Source organism: Aptenodytes patagonicus, chromosome 6, assembly GCF_965638725.1.
Source record: "Aptenodytes patagonicus chromosome 6, bAptPat1.pri.cur, whole genome shotgun sequence".
NCBI classification, from domain to species: Eukaryota; Metazoa; Chordata; class Aves; order Sphenisciformes; family Spheniscidae; genus Aptenodytes; species Aptenodytes patagonicus.
The window spans coordinates 28,595,986-28,618,564 of record NC_134954.1 but is presented as its reverse complement, the minus strand read 5'-3'; the positions used below and the strand labels follow the sequence as shown (position 1 = coordinate 28,618,564).

Below are 22,579 nucleotides of genomic sequence, written 5' to 3'. Positions count from 1 at the left end.
TTTGGGACACCTTATACCTGTATCTTTAATACAGCTTTTTAAAAGAACTGTCACCTCTCCCAGGCTCCTCTTCCCTTTATACCGGCTTCCTAGGAAGTCCAACCACCAATTTGGTGGTTGCGAACACAGAAGGACTTGTGGGTGATGTGATGGTCGGAGGCCATCTTGGGCATAGCGATCATGAAATGATAAGAGTTTTCAATTCTTGGAGAAGTAAGGAGCGTGGTCAGCAGAACTGCTACCTTGGACTTCCAAAGGGCAGACTTTGGCCTGTTATAGGAGACAGGTTGACAGAGTCCCTTGGGAGGCAGTCCTGAAGGGCAAAGGAGTCCACGAAGGCTGGACATTCTTCAAGAAGGAAATCTTAAAGGTGCAGGAGCAGGCCGTCCCCATGTGCCAAAAGACGAGCTGGCAGGGAAGACGACCAGCCTGGCTGAACAGAGAGCTTTGGGTGGAACTCAGGAAAAAAAGGAGAGTTTATGACCTTTGGAAGAAGGGACAGGCCACTCAGGAGGACTACAAGGATGCTGTGAGGTTATGCAGGGCGAAAATTAGAAGGGCCAAAGACCAGCTAGAACTTCATCTGGTTACTGCCATAAAAGACAATAAAAAATGTTTCTATAAATACATTAGCAACAAAAGGCGGGCTAAGGAGAATCTCCATCCTTTACTGGATGCGGGGGGAAACATAGTGACAAAGGATGAGGAAAAGGCTGAGGTACTTAATGTCTTCTTTGCCTCAGTCTTTAATAGTAAGACCAGTTGTTCTCAGGGTACCCAGCCCCCTGAGCTGGACGACAGGGAGCAGAATGAAACCCCCATAATCCAAGGGGAAATGGTTAGCAACCTGCTACACCACTTAGATACAAGCAAATCTATGGGGCCAGATGGGATCCACCAAGGGTACTGAGGGAGCTGGTGGAAGTGTTCACCAAGCCACTTTCCACCATTTATCAGCAGTCCTGGCTAACTGGGGAGGTCCCAGTTGACTGGGGGTTAGCAAATGTGATGTCCATCTACAAGAAGGGCTGGAAGGAGGATCTGGGGAACTTACAGCCCTGTCAGTCTGACCTTGGTGCTGGGGAATGTTATGGAACAGATCATCATGAGGCATGTACAGGACAACCAAGTGATCAGGCCCAGTCAGCATGGGTTTATGAAAGGCAGGTCCTGCTTGACTAACCTGATCTCCTTCTATGACAAGGTGACCCGCTTAGCAGATGAGGGAAAGGCTGCAGATGTTGTCTACCTAGACTTTAGTAAAGCCTTTGACACCATTTCCCACAGCATTCTCCTGCAGAAACTGGCTGCTCATGGCTTGGACGGGAGTACTCCTTGCTGGGTAAAAAACTGGCTGGATGGCTGGGCCCAAAGAGTTGTGGTGAATGGAGTTAAATCCACTTGGCGGCCGGTAACAAGTGGTGTTCCCCAGGGCTCAGTACTGGGGCCAGTTCTGTTCAATATCTTTATCAGTGATCTGGACAAGGGGATTGAGTGCACCCTCAGTAAGTTTGCAGACGACACCAAGTTGGGTGGGAGTGTTGATCTGCTCGAGGGTAGGAAGGCTCTGCAGAGGGACCTGGACAGGCTGGATCAATGGGCTGAGGCCAGTTGTATGAGGTTCAACAAGGCCAAGTGACGGGTCCTGCTCTTGGGTCACAACAACCTCATGCAACCCTACAGGCTTGGGGAAGGGTGGCTGGAAAGCTGCCTGTCGGAAAAGGACCTGGGGGTGTTGGTCAACAGCCGGCTGAGTATGAGCCGGCAGCGTGCCCAGGTGGCCAAAGAAGGCCAACAGCATCCTGGCTTGTATCAGAAATAGTGTGGCCAGCAGGAGTAGGGAAGTGATTATTGCCCCCCTGTACTCAGCACTGGTGAGGCCGCACCTCGAATACCGTGTTCAGATTTGGGCCCCTCACTACAAGAAGGACGTTGAGGTGCTGGAGCGTGTCCAGAGAAGGGCAACGAAGCTGGTGAAGGGTCTAGAGCACGAGTCTTATGAGGAGCGGCTGAGGGAACTGGGGTTGTTTCGCCCGGAGAAAAGGAGGCTCGGGGGAAGACCTTATCGCGCTCTACAACTACCTGAAAGGAGGTTGTAGCGAGGTGGGTGTCAGTCTCTTCTCCCAAGTAACTAGTGATAGGACGAGAGGAAATGGCCTCAAGTTGTGCCAGGGGAGGTTTAGATTAGATATTAGGAAAAATTTCTTCACCAAAAGGGTTGTCAAGCCTTGGAACAGGCTGCCCAGGGAAGCGGTTGAGTCACCATCCCTGAAGGTATTTAAAAGACATGTAGATGTGCTTAGGGACATGGTTTAGTGGTGGACTTGGCAGTGCTAGGTTAATGGTTGGACTCAATGATCTTAAAGGTCTTTTCCAACCTAAATGATTCTATGATTCTAATTTCCTCAGTTTGTTAATAAGCCTGTTTTCTTGGAGTTTGTCTTTACTTCCATGCCCTTTTTTTCCTTTCTAAGAATCATACACTCATGTGGCTATTGTAAAAAATGCACTAAATTGCATATACGCAAGACAAAGTCAGTTCTCCCCTACAAGGTACTACAGGAAACATTAGATGCTGAGACAGTTCATTACTCCTGCCAGAGGGCTAAATACATGAAATGTACAATATAAATGGAGTTGTGAAGAATCTAGTTCTCCTCTCCTCCCACAACTTAAGAACTACCCAGAATTCTCTGCATTTATTTTTAGCTAGAAAAATAAAAAATAAAAAATAAAAAAAGTTGGTTGATGACCCTGACCTTTAATGGACTGTATAGTCTTCAGGTGACTGTCCAAATTCACAGGTGAACATGCTTAAATTTGATGGAAACCCTTTGTTTCAGCTGTGGCTATTTTGGTTGAAAAAACAAAATTCCTCATTACACACTACATAGTCATTACTCAACTGAACATGTGCTTTGTCAGCTATCAGTATCAGGAAATTATGAAGTTACACAATTTTATTTCCCAGGAAAAAACAATATGAGAAGAGCCAAAGGAATATGTGCTGCCTCATTCTGGATCATCCCTGTATTGGAGCTGGTTGCACATCCAATGGACCACTCACCTCATTTAAGATGCTCTCCAGTGTTGGAGGGGTATCAACTTGAGGAATGTCGAATTCTTTGTCATCGATCTGTACATCAGAAACCATAGACTGAGTTTAGGCTGCCTACTCCACCTTCCAAATTTTTTTTTTAACTAAGGAAAAGAAGCACCTATGTATGCACTCCTTCCAACCTACCTCTACCCAGAAAGGCACCATATATACTACAGATTCTCTTATACAAAATGCATTCTCTGCAATAGAACAAGAGGTATTTATTATGAAAATTATAATAGTTCTCAGACTTCTGCCCAGACCTGAAATTTCAAATGCCGGGTTTTTTTTTTTTTAATTTCCAAAGATCACCACTACCAATGTTACGCTCCCTTTCTAATACAGATAGACATCGATACACAAGATTTTCTGACTACTTACTAATGGGAAAAAAGGTAGTTTTCTTAAAAATAAAGTTTATCTGAGACTTACATTACTGAAAATCAAGGTTTGTTATAGTAGGAAAGCTAGTCCCAGCACTCGTGTCCTACGTAACTACTGCTGTTCTGTCCCCACACCTCCTCAGTGTCCGTTCCCATTGACTTAAAACTGGCTGACTACACGACTAAGGCCTGACACAGCATCTTCCAGGACACAGGATTATTTTAAACTCTTGATTACCTGCTCCTTTAGCAATTTCGTAGTACAAGCCTGACTGTTACCTGCGTTCTGCCCACCAGCAAGAACTGCGTACGTGTGAGCTCTTAGGTAAGAATTAAACACGGTGAAAGTTGCCCGTAGGATCTGTTTTCAGCGTACGGCAGCGCACTGGCGGGACAAACGCCACCGCCCGAAATGAGCAGACAGCGGCGGGGTCCCGCCGCCCTCGGCCCGCACCGCCCGCTCCACGGACCCTCCCTCACAGCTGCCTGAGGGGGCCCACGGCGGCCAGCGCCCGCGCCACCGACCAACGGCGCTGAGGGGAGCGGCCCAGCCGGGCGGGGGCCGGCGCGGACACCGCGGAGCTCCGCGGCCCGGCCGCGTCCCTCCCCGCTGCCGTTGGGCCGCTTCACCCGGAGGGAGGGAGCGCTGCGGCGGCGGGCAGGGAGCCGCGCCCCGGGGCCGCGCCCGCGCGGAGGTTCGCGACGCACCAGCTCGCTGCGGGAGTCCAGCTCGCGGTCGAGCTCCGCCGCGCTCAGACGGTGTGCGGGTGGCTCCGAGCACGGCTCGGCCTCCGCTCCCGCGGGGCAGGCGCCCTCCTCCGGCGCCGCCTCCATCGCCGGGCTGCGGGGCGCCGTGGCAGCAACCACACCAGGCCGGCACCGCCGGGACTCGAACCCACGTCCGGCGACGCCCCCGCCCTGCGCAGGCGCAGCCCGGCACGGCCACCCTTCCCCCCCGTGCCGGCCTTAAAGGGGCCGCGGCGCCCGGCACTGCCGGGAGGGACAGAGCCGACGGTGCTACCACACGAAATCCTTTTATTTACTGGGAAATCCCGCGTCTGCTCCACGTCGACAGCTGGGAAACCGGGCGCGGGACCGACGGGTGCGTTAACCTCCGAGGGAAGGAAAAGGGAAAAAATTAGTAATAGGTAAAGAAATGAGAGACAGAGATCAACATGCATTGCACCCCTTCCAGACCCACGGTGCCTTAGCTAAAGCCAAGTGGGTTTTGCTACAATTACGAGCATTTTGGGGCCCAGGATTTGGTGTGCACAGTGCCAGTCTGCAGCTGCATCCCAGCAAAGCCAAGAAAAAGTGTCACTGTAGGTTAGAAATCGTGTGAGACACGAAAGCCTTTGGGAATACGTGGCTAATTTTACACAAGGCAAGAGCTGGTGTAACAAGATTTGGTGCCTGAGCATTTATGTTTTCTTTTAAAAACCACCTGGAAAAGTTGCGCAGCATTTACAGCTAGTTCAGTATTTCAGTTATTCAAGACAGAAGAAAGCCATGTGGGATTTCCAAGAGCCCTTGCCAAGCTCGGAGGCAAGGGGAGGAGTCAGTACTGGCAAATGTAAAATAAAACACACACTGGAAGGAGAAATACTTAGAGTTTAATGATGTCAGACACCCAAGCTACCCTGGTCTCTTATTTGTGCCTACATATACTGTTTTGAGGTGACACTATCCTGTGTACTGATCTGTCAGAGACTGGGGGGAGAGCCCACGTTGTGCCCATTTGGAGGAATGGCCCCTCTGGTGTCTGAGTAGCAGCAGCAGCTGAATCATCATTTAGGGTTCCAGCTTTAGCAAAGGCACATACTAAGGGCACAAGGAGCACCCTACAGCTGTGCCTGCCTTACCTATTTGGCCTTCCCATTGTTCTTCTTGAAGAGCAGCCATGTTTTCCTCCTCTTTGGAGGAGGCTCTGTCTTGTACCTAGCAGCAAGAGCATGTGGATGAGCAAGGAGCATCCTGAGTGTCCTCTTACCCTCTAGGTGAGCATCTGCCAGGCAGGTCCCCACTTTCCACCTCCACCTGAGCAGGAACCAGTCCTCCTGCTGTTCTCAGGGCCAGGCTCAGCTCATCAGTGAGAGCAGAGGATCTACCTGTCCAGGGTCACCTTCTGAGCTCTGAATCAGTTGACTAGCTGGGGAAAAAGCATTCACAGAAACAGGCCAGCCAATGTCACCAGAGAGAGCTGCTCAGTAGAGGTAGCTTGCAGTTACCAACACACCATCATCTGTGCTTTGAAGATGCCTTAAGACTATCAGGTTACAGACAGGAAAGTCATTTTTGTTCCTCAGAAATGCCATTAGTTCAGGAATCCCATTCAGGAGACCACACACAAAAAGATGGTCCCTGTGACAGTGGCTCAGCAGACCAGCTGGGCTGGGGAGGGGTAGGCCTGGGGCTGTCTCTGGTTTCAGCTCCAAGGACTGCCCAGCTGCTCTAAGGATACACCCTGTACCAGCAGTGCCCAGGCTAGGAATCTGGAACCAAAACAGGATCATGACACTTAAGATGACAAAAGTCTCCAGGCTCATGGAAGATTTAATAGCAGTCTAAAGAAGTCATCGGTGACATGGAGAAGGTGACTAGGGAGTAAGAGTCACTTCAGTATATGAGAACTAGGGAGGAACTATCCTAGTTCTATCGCGTAGAAGAGTTCAGAACAAACAAAGGGCAGCACTTTTTCGGTAACACTGTTCCCAACAGCACCTTGCCAGCAGCAGGCTGCTGGAGTTTGCTGGGCTGGCTCAAGGCTGTGACACCAGAGCTCACTGCTGTAAGGAGGAGAACATTTGCCATGCAATAGCCCAGGGTTTTACAGCAGGCATTACAGACTGCACAACCACTGTTACTATAGAGCTGCTGAAAGGCAAAATGATTGATCACACAGTGATATCCCAGAGTACAGGCACCAGGTGCCTGGAGCTGTAGATTAGTGAGAAAGATGAGCAGAGCTCCGGAAGATGCTCCAGGCAGAAATCCACAGAATCATTCACACCAAGAAACAAAAATGACTAAGATTGCAATGAACCGTTCCCTACCACAGCCTGAGAAATGCCATCAAAGAGACCAGCTAGAGATCCTGGAATTAGTAGCTGATTAGGAAGGTAGCTTTAGGGAATAAAAAAAAATGCTTAGGGTAGGTGAACAAGTCAAGAGAAATCACAGTAGAGTTTCTCTTTCATCCTGCAGAGCTGGGTGGTATGTACTACTTTTCCTCTCGTCAATAGGACAGAGGTTTTGAAAAACACAGTCACCCTTTCCAGTTTCCTCCATCTAGGTAGGCTCCGCAGGCTTGTGGACACTCAAGCAGCATGCTAACTAGATTTCAGAGTCAGTCTAGACAAAAGGACAGGACTTTTGCAAGGAAGTAACTCTGCTTTAGAGCTATGCTGGCACTGGGGAGCTGAACCTTTTCTCTGGCATGCACATCTACAGGTATTTAAGGATTCAGTGACTGTTTACCACCACACGCTCTCCTCCATGTTCTAAAACCTTCCTTTCCACTGCCAGCTGTTCCAGGATGGTCTTCTGCAGCAATGGTGCATTTGCTCCTCTTACAACAGCTACTAATTCTCCTCCCTGAAAGGTGTGAAAAGCAAATCAGTCAGTAAGTGCTCAAGTGGTGCCCTCTGGGCTCTGGCAATCACCACAGCAGCACATCACTTTACATGATCATACACATTTACAATATCACATACATGATATTATGTACCAGGCCTTCCTCCCCAACAGAGCTGCTCTGCTCTAGAACAAGAGGAAAATTTTGGAACAACCTTCTTTGTTGTTCCTGATCAGTCTTAGGATGAAACAAAGCAGCTTGTGAGAGGAGTGAGGTCCTGCAGTAGCAGGAGCTGAACCTGAAGACCCTTCAGGGCAACACACGTGTCCATGTGCTAACATGGCGTGAACACTGCTCACGTGGACTCAGCCAGCCACAAGACCCTGTGGACATACACATCTTTCAGCAAGTCACAGGGATCCCTGGGCGTGAATGATAGCGATTTTCATGATTAAGATACCCTCTCATGGAGGGGGAAAGGGCCATGAAATATAGCCATCCATCACAGGCTACATGGGTCTTGCCCCAGGTAAAAGGAAAAAAAGAAACAACAAAAAAAGCTCAACAATCTCTAGCTAGAGGAGTTCCTGTAACTTTGTGCAATGTCTGCCTTTCACCCACCTGTGCAATTTTTAAACTGTTTTACTTCATTCACACCTTAATCTCTCCTAATTTTTTTTTAATTAATAAAACAAAATTACATTGTTCTGTTTCTTGGTGGCAATGAAGAAGATATTTCAATTTAAACTCTGGCTGTATATTCTTATCCATGCAGCACTTGATCACCAGTAGATACCAGCAGATACAGAGCAAATAAAATTTGCTGTCACACATGAAAGAAAAATAATATCTCTCAAAAAGGACAGTTGTTCCCACTGGCAAGTGATATTTTTTGCTATGCAACTACTGTAACAATATTTTCACTCACTGCATAAAACAGAAAGACAGGCTCGCATTTTCCTCTGTATTTTTCCAGAGCATCAATGGAATCAACTTCAGCCTAAAAGGAATGTAAAATAAAACAGGTGTTTCTAGAAAAGCATTTCTGCTTCAGAGGAATACACATGAAACTGCCTTGACTCAGACATCCTCAGCTGGCTGGCACTCATCCCCCACGTACAGCAAAACACCTCTGGGTCCCAGTCTTACAGACCAAAATGACACTGGTCAGAGCCAGGGCCACAACCTACTCCCAGCTCAGTATCAGCAACCTGAGAAACAGGCAGATGTCTGGCAGATCTCACCTGCAGAGGTTGGAACAGCAGCTCTTGTGAGGCAGGGATATCTACCTCACAGCAGCTTGCCTGAGTGAATCCCAGAGAAAAAGCCTGTAAAACTTAAATCGGGGCCCCTTGTCTATGAGGAGTGTGAGAAGTGACAGGAGGACCTGTGATGGCAGCAGCAGCAGAGGCAGCAGCTGCAGGGAGTGCTGAGCAGTGGCCTCCACAAGAAACCTCGCTGCCTACAGCTGTCAGCAATCGAGAGCTGGCCTTCAGCCAGGAAAGGCATTTAAACACAGGATCACAGCATGATTGAGGGAGGCAGGGACTTCTGAAGGGCTCTAGTCCAAGCCCCTGCCCAAAGCAGGGCTAGTCTCAATGTTATAGGAGGTTGCTCAAGGCTGCATTAGCTTTGAGCATCTCCAAGAATCAGTGCTCCACAGTCTCTCTGGGAACTTGTCCCAGTGTCCAACCACTCCTACGCTGAATACTTTTTCCTTCTATCTACTTGGATTTTTCCCTGCTGCAACTTGATCCCATTACTTTTTGTTCATTTGCTGTGTACCACTGAGAAATGTCTCTGCCTTCTCTATTAATCCCTCACTAGACATCTGTCCCTTAGTCTTCTCCAGGGTGAACAAACCCAGCTCCTTCAGACTCTCCCTGTACATCAGAGGGACACGTACGTTAATGATTCTGTCTAGCGTTACTTGCTTAAGCAGAAATCTGAAAAGTACAGAACAGTTGAAGCCTGAAAATTCTTAATGATGAGAGTTCTTATTGATGTAACCAAGTGTCTGTATTTGGCAGGCTCACTCACACAAGCTGGAACTCCAGGACTGTTATCATTTTAGCTGATTATTGGAAAGATAAATGACTTCAGCCTTTAGTTACCTGCTAATTTCAGGGGACTGGATATTTTAAGCAGTGCCAAATTAGACCTTACCACAGCAAAATGCAGAAGATCACTGCCAACTTCATTCCTTATTTTTCGGAAAAGATCCACTACTGTTTTGCATGGACCACACCAGGCTTGAAACGCATCAACAACTGCAAGCAGGAAAGTTAGTAAGAATTAGGTCAAAATGGGTCAGTTTAGACATAGACCAATAAGGCTGGTTTGTGCACTTTTCCACTTTGCAGCATAATCATTTGGAAGGGGACTGCAAAAGGGTGCTAGTGCAATAAGAATAATCTTGAAAACCTGCGAGGATTGAGGTCTCCCTCCTCTGGTGACCTCTGCAGCACTACCCTGGGGAAGGAGATTTGCCTCATGTCCAACTAGAACTTCCCAAGCTGCGACTTGTGGCTGTTGCTCCCATAGTTCTGTCTGGAGTGTGGCAGGACTCCTGTTGAGCGCTAGAAGGGCTATGGATTCAATTCTGAAGTGGAAATCATCATACTCTTTCAAGGTTTCAAATGCTGGATCAGAGGATGAAATCACATTATAAAATAGCAAGCTAATAACAATGGTATGGAGGAGTCTTTAGAAGAAAAATTGACATGGCTGTGATCTTGGAGGTACTAGATTTTCTACGGAAAACTGCTGCACAGAGATAGAGCACATGGGGCTTACCTAATAGCCCTCTAACCTCCACCCTCAGGAACCAGGGCTGTTCCTTGCACTGGGGACAGTCCTGTTCCAAGCAGATGGCTGGACTGGAGACTCCAGAAGCTCCTGCACCAGAACTGCTTTGATTGCATGACAATTGTCCCACATAAATGAAGACGACTACAACCTCCAGCTAGTCTCACCTCTGTTAGCATATTTCTTTCTTCCATTCAGGGCAAGAGGAATGGAGGGACTAACTAAACATCCATATCAGTAGTAATTGATTCCTAACAGTACTGGTGTCCTTTTAACACAGAACAAAAGCAATCTAGTATGTTGACCAAACCCTTACCAATGAGTCCTTTGAGACACAGCATTTCTTCCCAAAGCTCCTGGCTATTGATGTTAATCTGTGTGAAAATTTAAAGACACAGTAAAAGCAACAGTAAGTCATCAGGTACTACCTGGTTGCTGCAAACATACCGACAAATCACCTCATGCTTGCACTTAAGCTGGACACATCTGCCTGAAAAGGTATTACCTGAGCACTCAGGAAACTCTTTTGACTGCGATCCTCTCACCTCTGACTAGCTGGGCAGTGCCAACCTGTGCTAGAACATGGGTAGAAGACCTCTGAGAAAAAACAGCTGAAGTCAGATATCCTCACTTCCAAACTCATTCCTTCCCCCCTTCCTCCCACATGCTCTTGCTACTACCTGACACCAGCTCTGAGAGACCCATCAGCAAGCCAGCTAACTCTGTTGAAAAGCTTATTCAATTAGAGACTCATGTTGTCTCACAAGAACCAAGGAAAGGCAGATGGAAAGGGTAGCAGCGTCCAGCCAAGAACAAGCCCTCCCCTGTTTAGTGGCAGCAACTACTTGAACAGTCTGGCTGCTTGGGGACCCCTGACTCAGTCTGCAGAGAGACTGAGAGTTGTTCTGGGGGGTGACTGGGGACACAGCCCCCTGCATCTTATCAGGGCCTCTGGCTGACTGACCAGAGCCCTAGCTGAACCTACCAGGCTGTGTCGTGTATGGCGCAAGAGGGAAGGTCTGTGAAATACCTGTAAAACCTCAGGTTTTTCCTGGCACTCTCCTGCTTTTATGGCAACATGACTCCTTGTGGGGCCATACAGCAAGATCTGAGAGCAGGGAAGGGCTCCAGATGTTCCTCTTGTGCCTTGGCTTACCGTACAGCCCTGCAGGTGTGCAGGTAGCAGGAAGAGCAGCAGGCAGTGGGGATGAGGGACCCTGAGCTCCCTACTGCAGCACTCCTGCTGTAGAAGAAACACAAAGAGCTGCTTTGCTTTCACTTAAATGGAAGTCTGATATGTAATGATGTTTTAACACAGGCTAGCAGCTCAAACAGTTAAGAGCCACTGGCAGAAAACTGACTAGACTGGTTCTCTGCAGGCTGCCTGGATCACAGCACAAGAAGCATGGACTTGGAGGAGAGCCACACACACATTGACACCCGCTAGGTCCCAGCTCAGCAGGGACCTCCCATCAGAGCCAGCATGGTGCTCAAAAGCAGCAGTAAGGTGGTGGTCTGGGCTGACCTGCAGCATTGAGTGCTGCTTCAACATGCTCATCTCCAGCACACATCCTCCTTTCCTCACACCTATTTCAGACCCAGTCCTCATCGCATTTTATAAGCCAGATGATTCTCCACCAGCAGTTTCTCACCCTCCCTGCACACAAGCTATACTACTTCATTAAGATGTTTCAGTCTTGATAAAATAAACTAGTAAATACACAGCTTTCATGATGTCTGGGCACTAGAGGGTGGTCTGAGACCAGCATATCCTTACCTGAATTACCAGCTGCTATCTAAAGACTTCCAAAACATAGTGAACAACAGAGAACATAGAAAGATCTAGGTTGGAAGGGATCTGTGGAGTCCTTAGTCTAATCTCCTGCTCAAAGTTCAGTGTTAGATCAGGTTGCTCCGGGACTTACTCAGTCAAGGATGCCCTAGACAATTCCATACATTGTGCCATGTACTATATTATCCCACACTTCCAATACTGTTATTAGAAAGGAAAATATCTTTAGCATCTTCCCCATCTTACAGGACTTGTCCTTCAGTATGTACTTCGAAAAACACAGTAAGTTAAAAAAAATAAAGCTTCTTGAGAAATGTAAGATCTGTTTTTGTTCATCCTGAACAATGATGATTCCTAATTAACTTTCTCAGTTGGTATCATTAATCCTAACTACATTTAGTCTACACTGGAAGAGAGTAAGTTGCAGTAAGGCCTGCTATTTTACAATAATTAACACCAACATGCATTAAAGGACTGCTAAAATTGCAACGTCAAGAATTCCAAGCATGGAAACTCCAGTGCAAATTAAATGGCCTCTTATACATTTTCAGAGATGTCACTGGAGGTCATACAGTACAGTTTCTCCAGGACCCCGCCTCACTCAGAGAATGGGGAGTTGTTCAAACACCTGTCTGTTCTCCTGTTTAGCACAAGACCCCAAGCCTAATTTTTTCAGAGAACACCTGCAGAATTAAGAAATTTAATTATTCCAGTTATCACTAGTGCTAGGACCACCCTTGGAGTGTTTCACAGAATGTTAAGGAGTTCAAATGATTTATGACAATAATTTGTGATAACGAGTTCAGCCGTGAGTTCAACTGATGGACTCTGAAGGGTGCTGGCATTACTTTCTAAGTGCTTTGCTAATTTGGATGCCCTGAGGCTGCTAGTACTTGGCTTTTCTCTAATATAACCAGAACTTTTCTAGGACATCACATCATGTCCTATGTGAGGTTCAACTTTCATCTGCAGATATGAACAATCCCATTTTTGCAGATCTTTCCCTTAGCTGGCAAAGGTGCAAAGTCTGATTGATGTAGTTTTCCCCATCGCACAGGAACGCAGTTGTACAAGCAGCAGTAGAAACCATTTTTACCTTAATAAAGCGATCCTCTTTCTCTTATACAAATGTTCACATTTTCACTCCATGCTTTCCAATTTTAACAATGAATGAACAAGGTTATAGAGCCCATAATCTCCTTCAGTATTTCTCTCTTGTGAAGACTGAACTTGTTTCAAAATTTGAAGACCTTCATAACCTATTTTGGGTTTTTCAATGTTTTTTGCATGCTAAACTGCTCTCAGAAACCCTCTCTCCCCTAAGCAGGTAGTTATAAAGCATCATTAGGTCACTTGCGCAGTGTAAATAGGGAAAAATTCCTCTACACATCATTGTGAAATAGGTTTTTTAGCCTTTGAATTTTTCTTGTACCTCCTAACTTTTCCACCTTTACAGCGATCTTTCTAAACACGTGAGCTGGTCAGAAACATTCAGTGACACTTGCCATTCAGGAGAAACCCCCCCTTCCCCAGTTCTCTACTTCTAAACGTCCTCTGAACAATTGTCCCACGAAACACAGATGCATTTAGATCTATGAAAGCAGCCAAACCCGTGCCAGCTCATAACAGGTCTGAAACACAACCTGCAGCCCCGTAGCAACCTCCCTCTGCACCCCACAGCACTGACTTCAGGGAACAGATTTGACTTGCCATGTTTTCCCATGCTTCCTACCTGCCTTCAGGAATGCTTTTCCACCACAAGGACCTCACAGTAGGGCTTTGCCAGCAGAATCTGAGATACTCCAAGACTGGACTTCATCCTTGCACTTACTATGAGTTTAAAAAATATTTTAAAAGGCTGGCTCCTACTGACCTGCAGTACTACCTCCTTTTTCTTTGCAGCCATCCTTTCTGCGGGAACAAGGGTCCTTTGAGCAGCAGTCCCAAGTGCAAAGCACTGCAGGCGTCCTCTAATTATGTGAATCCAACTGCTGGCCAACCTGCACCATAGAGAAAGCTTTTTACCCATCTTTGCTCCTCCACCCACGACATACCACCTACAGCAGCATCCCTGCCCTATTGGAGGGAGCAGGGTTGGCTCAGCAGTGCCCAAAGCCTGGACACGGCTCTGCTTGCACCCTTTTCAGAGGTGAGGTGCTGCTGCAGGGCCTGAATTGCTGCTTACTTTTAGAGACACAGCAGCTTGTCCCCCCTCGCCCCGTGAGGGTGGCAGAAGCGAACCGGCCCCAGCCAGGGCCTGGCAGTACCTGTGCAGTGGCTGGCAGCACCCCAACGCTGCTATGGCAGCCCTGGCAACATTGGGGCGGAGCGGCAGCCCAGCCCGCCCCTGCTCCCTTCTCAGTGTCCGCTGCAGCCAGGAAGTTCAGCTCCATCTCCTCTGTTACTCCCCTTCAAGCAGCAGCAGCTGGAGCCCCTCTGCCTCCTCTTTGCCTGCCAAACCTGCCCAACTCCCCCTGCAGGCCCTGTGCCCCCAGCCCACCACGTGCTCCCTGGCTCCAGTTTTCCCCTGTCCCTCCCAAACTAGGAGCCCAAAACAAGGTCCGGGATCCAGACATGACCTCCCCAGCACCGAGCAGAGGGGATAAGCTGCTGGCCCCACTCCAAACGCAGCTCAATTTTTGAAGGTTGGTTGGGTTTTTTCTTATTTGCAATGAGCACACAGCACCTGTGCCCAGAACCCCCCAGGGTGATGCCCATTTGGGCAGGGCTGCTGCTCATCCTGTCCATTCCCATGCCTGGGGTCACTGGGCTCCAGGTGCAGACCTTGGTGGTGCTGCTTCTTGTCACGCAGCACACAATGTCATGGTGGCCAGGTCCTCCAGCTGGTCAAGGTCCCTCCTGGTTGAGCTTGTGACACATCAACTCCCCTGGTAACCCCAGGGGACACTGTCCAGTGCCTCCACGGGACATGGTAGGGCTGAGCCTTGGCAGGGGCTCCCCTGCCTCCAGCACCAGCTCAGCAGAGCAAACCGCACCCCTGGATGCCCCCAGTAACTGTCTCTTTTTGTAGAAATAAGCCTCCAGTAAAGTCCTGATGATTTTAACCACCACTGAAATTTTGCATGTTTACACCTATCATGCACTTACATTTTCAGATTACCAAAGACAGTCCTGTTAAACCCATTTTCTAGTCTTCAAGAATCTAATCTCATGCACCTCAATTATTCTTCTGCCTGCTGTGCCACTGGTACAGCAGTTTCATGGAGGCGCAGCATCTACTGCAATGGCTAAAGTCTGTAAAAATAAATTTTAAAAAATATGAAGTGTTTGCCTTAAGAATATACTGGCACAAGATGCTTTCGAGCAGGTCACTTCGCTTCTTTCACTATTCCAATGCAAATCTATGATTGGAACAACAGCCAAATGACAAGTCTCATTTGACTTTCTGTATGGGAGAGACTACTCCAAACATGGCCTGGAGGTGGTGGGGAGCAACCAAGTGTACTACTTGTCTGACAACTAGCATGCCAAACTCCATGCAGGACTATTTGACCTTTTGACACATGTAACCTTTGAGAGAAGGACTACCATTACTGGACCCAGATATAAAGAGTGGACATACTTATCAAAATTCATTAGGACTGGTTTTCAGAAGAGAAATGGCACAAGAACAGCAGAAATCCTGGTGATTTGTATTATGTCCAGACCAACTCTATACTTGCTTTGGTTCTGCAAGCAACCCTGTAATTCACAAGACGCTGCTACCTAAATAAAGTTGGTAAAGATCTGGCCAACCAGCAAACAGGTTTGTTCCCACTGTGAATCTCAGGCTAGCAACTGTCAGTCTGTAGAGAAGCTGGCACAGAAAGCTGAGATTTCTCCATGAAGCTGAGAAAAATCTAGATGTTCTGGTAAAGTTCTTTTTATTTACAGTATTCTTCTTTTGTACATACCTATAGCAACATCAAAAATTATTCACAAAGCTTAACTGAATGTAAAAATGTTCTCATCCAACAGTTTGTCCTATCAATATCTATGGAAAATGTCAACTGTTCTCATGCAGCAACAAGATTGTCTGAGCATTGTTTTTTAGTTTTTCTGGTAGAATTTTAGGAAACCACCTCAAACCTTGTACACAGATACTTACCCACCTTTTTTCTGAACACCTTTAGGCATCGAAGTTTTATAGAATCAAACTCAGATTTGCTTTTAGAAATGTGAATTGGGGGAGGACGAGAAGAGATATGTAAGAACTAGAACTTGAGCTCCTAAATGTACATAGCAGGAGTGCAAATTTAGAAGTCAGATGCATGCTGTACAGTTTTGCATTTACAATACCTGCCTCAGAACTTTTTTCTCAGAAAAATAATATTTGATTGACTTTTATAACTAAGACTTCACTTCTGAGGTACTGATATTTATCCAGTTCTCACATATTTTTACTTTCCCTTTTGTTCAGCCCCCAAAGTCCATCATGAAAAATTTGCAGAAGGACATTAAAAAACTGCCAGTCACTTACTGCAATACCTGGGGAAAAAGTGTCAGGTGCTCACTTTTATTTGTCTCTCAAGAGTGGAAGAAGTTACATGAAATGTATATATTCTCCTTTGTAACCAAGTGATAACAGTTATCTGATACATAGCACATTCAAATTCCAGGCCAAACTGTGGTAACATTTTCTGACACAAGTAGTTACCTTGGAAAAAAGTAAGGCTATCACAATTTGACCTTCTGATTAGAAATAAAAGATTAAGATACTTATCAAAATTGGTTAGCAAAGTTACAGACCTCTCTTCTTGCTGCAGCCTTCCTCAAGTTCAGTGTAACAAAAGAAAGATTTGGTTTAAGACATTGGCTGCAATCTTTAGTGTGCCTGTTAGTGCTATGTAAATATAGTGTTTGGAGATTCTGACTATTAAAACTATGGTCTAAACTGAAATCAGAAAGTAGACACGGGAAGAAAGCAAGAACCCTGAACTGCATGAAGGAGAGCTCCTTGCTGCCCTCATTTGTTTCTATGCATATTTGACTGTGAAGCCACTGGGGTCTCATATTCCAGCCTAACCTTACAGTCATCTTCATTTGTACTCGTATTTTTTTTCTCCACACTTACAGGCACAATTTCAGGAACTTATGGACAATCTAGGCTTCTGAATGCAATAAAATCCCATCGCTTATTATCCAGGTATCCAAATCCATGCAAGTGTGTATATCTGAATATATACACAAAATCTGTAGCAACATTACTGAGCTAAAAAAAAAAAAACCAACAAAAAACAAACCACAAACCAAAACCCCAATTTTTCCATCCCTTCCCCAACTTAATGCACCCAGCTGATCTTTCATGGAAATAATATGTAAGTCACTTAACTGTATTTGGAGGTAAAGGATGCAAAACAAAAGCAAACCTTAATCACTGCTTGCCAGCTCCTTCTAGTCTCTTGAAAGTATAACTTCCACAACATACTGTTTGCTCTATTGATATTAGTAATCAGCAAATACTTATCACCAGTGAAATAAGCTAATCCTTCAGCAATTATCTGAGCAAGTTCGTGGCTACTAAAGCAATAGCTTATGCCTGCTGATATTGCAGCCACCTGTTCCTTTCCAGAAAAGTCAACAGTCATGCTAACTCTGAAGTATGAGCTTTTCTTCTAAAAACATAAAGAAAACCCAAAACAATCCAGTTGATCCATTCCATGGATTTGAGCATGTCATCAGTACCAGGTGACCTTGTATGGTGGTAAAAAACTCTTGGACCTTGTCAGTACAGAATGTGCTGCTTATAATTTGGGGTCTACTGTCTCCCTCTATTTTTCTCTTTAAAAAGGAAGTATAATCTAAGTTAAGCTGAAGTTCAGAAATGCATATATTTTACTTAAAAACATTCATCTGTTCAAAATTCAAAATAAACTTTATGGGATACAACAGTTTGGTTTTTTTTTTAAATAACATTTCATTCAAACTGTATATAATTCATTGAAGTATTCGTACAGCAAACAATGGTTAACCCTTGAAAACCTGTAGAAAAAGATTTTCACACAAAAAAAAGGAAAAACAAAATTGAGGTATCACCCACACACATTCACCCAAGCACATGCACACACTCGAGCACACCCTCACACATCCACACACGCAGGCTGCAGCAAAAGCAGAAAATTGTAGGCCCAAAAGGAAAATGATGACTGATTGTTCTATCCGAAAGTCCAGGTAGCTCAGGAAAAAAAAAAAAAAAAAACCAAAAACAAAACCAAAACAACCCCCCAAGAGTCCTCTGAGTAAAGAAACTACCTCAAGAAAATTCTCAAGTGCACTGGAGACCTGATCATTTAAACTGTTTCTGCAAAGCAGCTCCCTGCACCTGAGAAAAATGCAGCCCAAGGTGACTTGTGCAAATATAAGGAGTCAGGAATATCTCCTGCTATTCCTTAAGTAGACATGAGGGGTGTCCATAGATTCAATTAGTCTTTGATCATGCAAGATACTGCTGGAGTGCTGTCTTCGCCCTGCAATAAAGGAACAACCTGTTAATTATTGGGGTTTGTCTTTATAATCAACAGCTTTATGTACAAGACTGTGCATTGTGCCAGCAAGAGAGGAAGGATGAAGGAGTGAGGTAAAAGGAAGCTGAGTGGCTGGCTCCTTCAGTTTGGAAGAATCTAGCCCATGGTGCAGAAGTGCTCTGCGTGGGCTGTAACAATTTAAGAATCCACCTTGCATCTAAGAATAAGATGATCTAACCAAGTATTATTAGATGCTCAGCACAAACTGAGCAACTTTCAAGTATTGTGGGGCTTAAGATGTATATTGAACCTCATTATCAACACACCTTATAAAAAACCCTTAAGAGCAATAATTGTGAAGAGCAATTACTTTTCTGTAATACAGATGTACCATGAAAAGCAGGTCTTTGAGCTGAGAAATGAAAGAGGTGTCATAACTCAGAACATACTAGAAGCACGTTAGTCCTGTCAGGAATACCGGCCCTACCAAAAACATACAATGAGGTAAGAGGGAGAAAAGAAGCAACAGCCAGCGTTAACACTGGAATTTATGTAATCTAACATTGTGCAACATTTTTGTTAAGAAAAAAAACACCTCCCAAAAGTCTAGAGTTACAGTTTCATCATCACTTCAGCTAATTCAGTGTTTCCTACCACCTGAAGTGAGAAGCTTTGCTCTTCCTTTGTCCCCCACACCTCCCAACCACACTATCATGACCTGGACAGACTTTTCCAAGATCCGATACAACTCAGCAACCCGGAAGAAAAAAAATAAATAATCTTCTTCTAAGTTCCCTGCTACATTCACAAGTTGTATCAGCTCACTGAGGGGACTGATGAGGCAGAGTTGGGACAGGGTGAACAGTGGGAGCAGGTGGCCAGAAGAAACAGGAGGGACAGTGACTTGCAACACTGCTAAGCACAATCAGCTCCCTGTCTCTTAAAAGCAAGGCTTAAGTGTTGACAAGCAAGGTCCATTTACCAGAAAGTATTTTTACTGGTGTAAGTTTTCCTATTTCTCACTGTTTTAAAACCATATTTAGCTTTTCCATAATTTTCTGTGAGCCTGCTTATTGATATCTGTATGTTCCTGATTATCACCTTCAATACCGATACTTTGGCATAGATTTTAAACAGAGAAGTCCTAACTTTACTACAAAGATGTCTAAGAACACAGGAATATATTCCATAAAAACAAGAAACCCAAATTTAATGCATTTTAAAACACTGCACAGTTTTGAGTTGTGTTGTCTGTATATGACCTCTTCCAAAAATCAGATCATCTCCTTCAGTTCATGAAAGAAATATGGGTTGTTACTAACTGTAGGTGGGATAATTGCAAAAAGTTAACATAAAAAGCCAGAAAATGTCATTAGCTATTTTGGTTGTATGTGTTTGTGAAGAAGCTAGACGGTCTGTGTAGATACTATAATATGAGTAACAGAACAGGTATGTGAAAAGTTACTGTTGAGCTTAACTAGTTTAAAAGCATTTAATTGAGATTAACAACAGTGGTGATCCTGTATTATCTTTTTAATTCATAGTGTTATGTGATGGTTTACCATTGTTCCAGTCCTCTGGAACTTTGTTAGTTAGTCCAAGGTTTACACAAATATTTGTGTATCAGTGATATTTCAGAGAGGACCCTCCGCTGGCTTAGAAGATCTTAAGTGTAGTTATTTTATACTATTGAGAACTTCAGTAAAATTTGTTACTCCTGAGCAATACAAAACCTGCTCTTTAAATAAGTGTTCATCACAATTTCTTTATACACCGTAAAACTCAGTGCAATGATAGATAGTTTTTCTGGGGAATTTTTCTATAATCAAAAGATTTCAAAAAAAAGATACTTTTTTAATAAAAAGCGAAGATTTCCCACTAATCTTCTTGGATTTTTCTTTATACTCACTTGTCACACAGATTTGGATCCGATGACTGACTCAATTTATGTAGAATATCTACTATTCCCATGTCTCGTAGTTTATCTTGGCGTTCTTGTGAACCTATAACAATAAATCACATTGTTGGGAATACCACCAAGAATAAATGAAAGGAGTGGTAGCAGAAACCAGCTTAAAGGAGGAGTATGGAACACAGTTCAGTTAGAACACAGCAATGGAAAAACTCCCTCAGTTGTGGCTACTTCTCAAGGGTACTCTAGTTTCTTTTTTTTTTGTACTCCATGTGCATATGTTTAAACAAAATTTTGAAGGCAAAAATCTGAACACATTTTATCCTAAAGTAAGAAGCTTGACTTCAGTTGGTTCATTCTCATCTCTCCGACTGGGATGCAGAGAACATTTAACTGGAGGCGTGTTTTTGAGTCTGACTTGTAGGACTGTATAATGCCAGTATAATGAGCAGAAAGCCACCAGAAGCATAGTCAAGTGTCACACACTGAATGAAGTTCTGTGATGTGAGAGATGTGGAGTAAGTTACACAGTAGGGAAAAAAAGAAAACCAAGTAGAGACACTGATTTCTTTGCTGAAGAGCAGCATGGTCAACTTGAGGATCTGAAAACCACCCAAGGAAGTCCTCCTCCCAGCCCCACCATTCCTCAAAGCACACCACCTCCCACCACTCCTTCCCTTGCCATTTCTTCCAGCTCCACACTGTTGCCTCCATCTGCCCTTTCCACCTCTCAACACAAACACACATTTTTCTGTGCAGCAGCATCCTTAGGCTCCCTCCTGGTTACCTTCCATTGTTCCAGGACATGACTCTTCTTACCGAATGCCTTCCCCATTCCTTCCTGTTCAACACACACAAGTCCTTTGCCTGGTTTCAGAGTCTCACCGCCCAACCCATTCAAGCCATCCACGCTGGGGAAAATTTCTTTGCAACAAATCCCCTTTCTAATCCATTTATCCTCTCCAGTGAACCTGTTCCCTCCAATGAGTTTCCACAACCTCCTTAAGACTTGGAAGCTCTCTTACTAGGATTCTCTTTCACTCCAATTGTTTTCAGATTTTACAGAAATGCTACAGGTGGAAACCTCCCGCTGTGTGACTTTCATCAACTCCTATTTATTGACATTCTCTTCTTGTGTCTCCCCTTCCTGCCCCGTAACACCTCTCTACACTTCCCTCAATGTCCTCCTGACCACTCTCACTTATTCCATATTATACCTATAATGATGTCTCCCTTTATGCTTTGGATCCCACTGTGCTGTGCACTGCAAATATTGATTACTATGCAACATTAGCCTTTTGATCAGGATATTAACTTGTATACGCATTACTAATGAGGCTTTCTTACCTTCTTCTTCATTCCATATGAGATTAGATATACAGAACATGGCAGCAAGCTGAAGTTTAGCATTTGAATGACTCTAAATATAGAAAAATAGTACTCAAGTTTAGAAGAAGAAATTCAGAAATTCTCAGACTTACATTTTGGCATTCATCCTGTAATAAATAAGGTAGCAAAGCTGAGACTAATTCTTATCTACAACTTCTCTCAAAGACAGCGCCGTAACATAAGGCACTTGAGAAGCGTTCAATCCCTTCCAAATATTTATTAAGTTCTACAAGATAAGCCTTTTCCAAGATCATGAAACATTTTCCATATAGATTTGCTACAGGTATTGCTTAAGTCACTAACATTCTTATGGGAAAAAACGACTGGATTTTCCTTTTAATCAGATCCTCAGTATACCTCTGCCATACAGAACTGCATGACATGGTTTCTTAAACACAACTGGGTATATGAAAGTTAAGTGCATGATACTGAATAATTTACAAGACAAAATGCTGAAGTACTCTCTTTTCATTCTTGCAAAAGACTAACATAGAACCTTTAAAGAGAAATGCCCCATACCATGTAGTATTTGATTTTCTGCAGGATGTCATCATTGGTCATAATCAGTTCTTTTGCTGTCGTTCCATCTGCTATATTGGCAAGTATACATAATGTCTGAAAGAGGAAAAACTGTTAAGTCACTTGGCCACAGATCACATCCCATGATTTATACAGTTTCCCTGACAGCTTTGAACTTGTGACAAACAATTTCTTTAATTGGTTTTAATATCTTTAATCTGGAGTTTCCAGCTTGCTTACATCTGGGGCCAATGCCAAAGAGTTAACAGCTGTGGCTGAACAGCCCTGGCAAAAAAAAAGAGTCATTACCATTTTAAAATAAAAAGTAACATTCATTACTTCATTTCAATGAGTAAAATTTTAAGTCTCTCATGGAAATACACAGCATATAGGAAAGACTAAATACATGGGAAAATAAAGCAGTCTATTCTTTATCAGTGACTAGGGGGAAAAAAACCAAAAACAAACCCCAAACATATCCTTCTAGTTCTGCAGGCCAGGAAAAGGAAAGACAGAGGTCTATCTGCTGATCTAGCAGAGTAATAGTTTTTTTTCCAACAAGTCTAATCACACATCTTACCTGCAGAGATAACTCAAACTACTAATGCATCTGGTTATTTCCTGCAAATTAGAGAAGC

At 44.6% G+C, this 22,579-nt stretch overlaps 2 protein-coding genes across 9 annotated transcripts in view; both read right to left on the bottom strand.

Moving 5' to 3' along the window:
• The window catches only part of VPS8 (VPS8 subunit of CORVET complex), an 89,940-nt gene extending 85,586 nt beyond the window's left edge, over nucleotides 1-4,354 (bottom strand). The window contains exons 1-2 of one of the 2 annotated variants that reach the window (XM_076341748.1): nucleotides 4,192-4,354; nucleotides 3,068-3,136 (exon numbers count right to left, since the gene is read on the bottom strand). In XM_076341748.1, coding sequence (XP_076197863.1) covers nucleotides 3,068-3,136; nucleotides 4,192-4,317 — 195 coding nt within the window. In that variant the 5' untranslated portion in view covers nucleotides 4,318-4,354. The remainder of the gene's footprint in view (nucleotides 1-3,067; nucleotides 3,137-4,191) is intronic. The other variant, XM_076341747.1, reaches the window with a different exon arrangement.
• Nucleotides 4,355-15,520: 11,166 nt separating this feature from the next.
• ARMC8 (armadillo repeat containing 8) overlaps nucleotides 15,521-22,579 on the bottom strand; it is an 82,160-nt gene continuing 75,101 nt past the window's right edge. For all 7 annotated transcript variants that reach the window (XM_076341739.1, XM_076341740.1, XM_076341746.1 and 4 more), the window contains 4 exons: nucleotides 21,942-22,037; nucleotides 21,381-21,453; nucleotides 20,031-20,124; nucleotides 15,521-18,124 (listed from right to left, as the gene is read on the bottom strand). In XM_076341739.1, coding sequence (XP_076197854.1) covers nucleotides 18,091-18,124; nucleotides 20,031-20,124; nucleotides 21,381-21,453; nucleotides 21,942-22,037 — 297 coding nt within the window. In that variant the 3' untranslated portion in view covers nucleotides 15,521-18,090. The remainder of the gene's footprint in view (nucleotides 18,125-20,030; nucleotides 20,125-21,380; nucleotides 21,454-21,941; nucleotides 22,038-22,579) is intronic.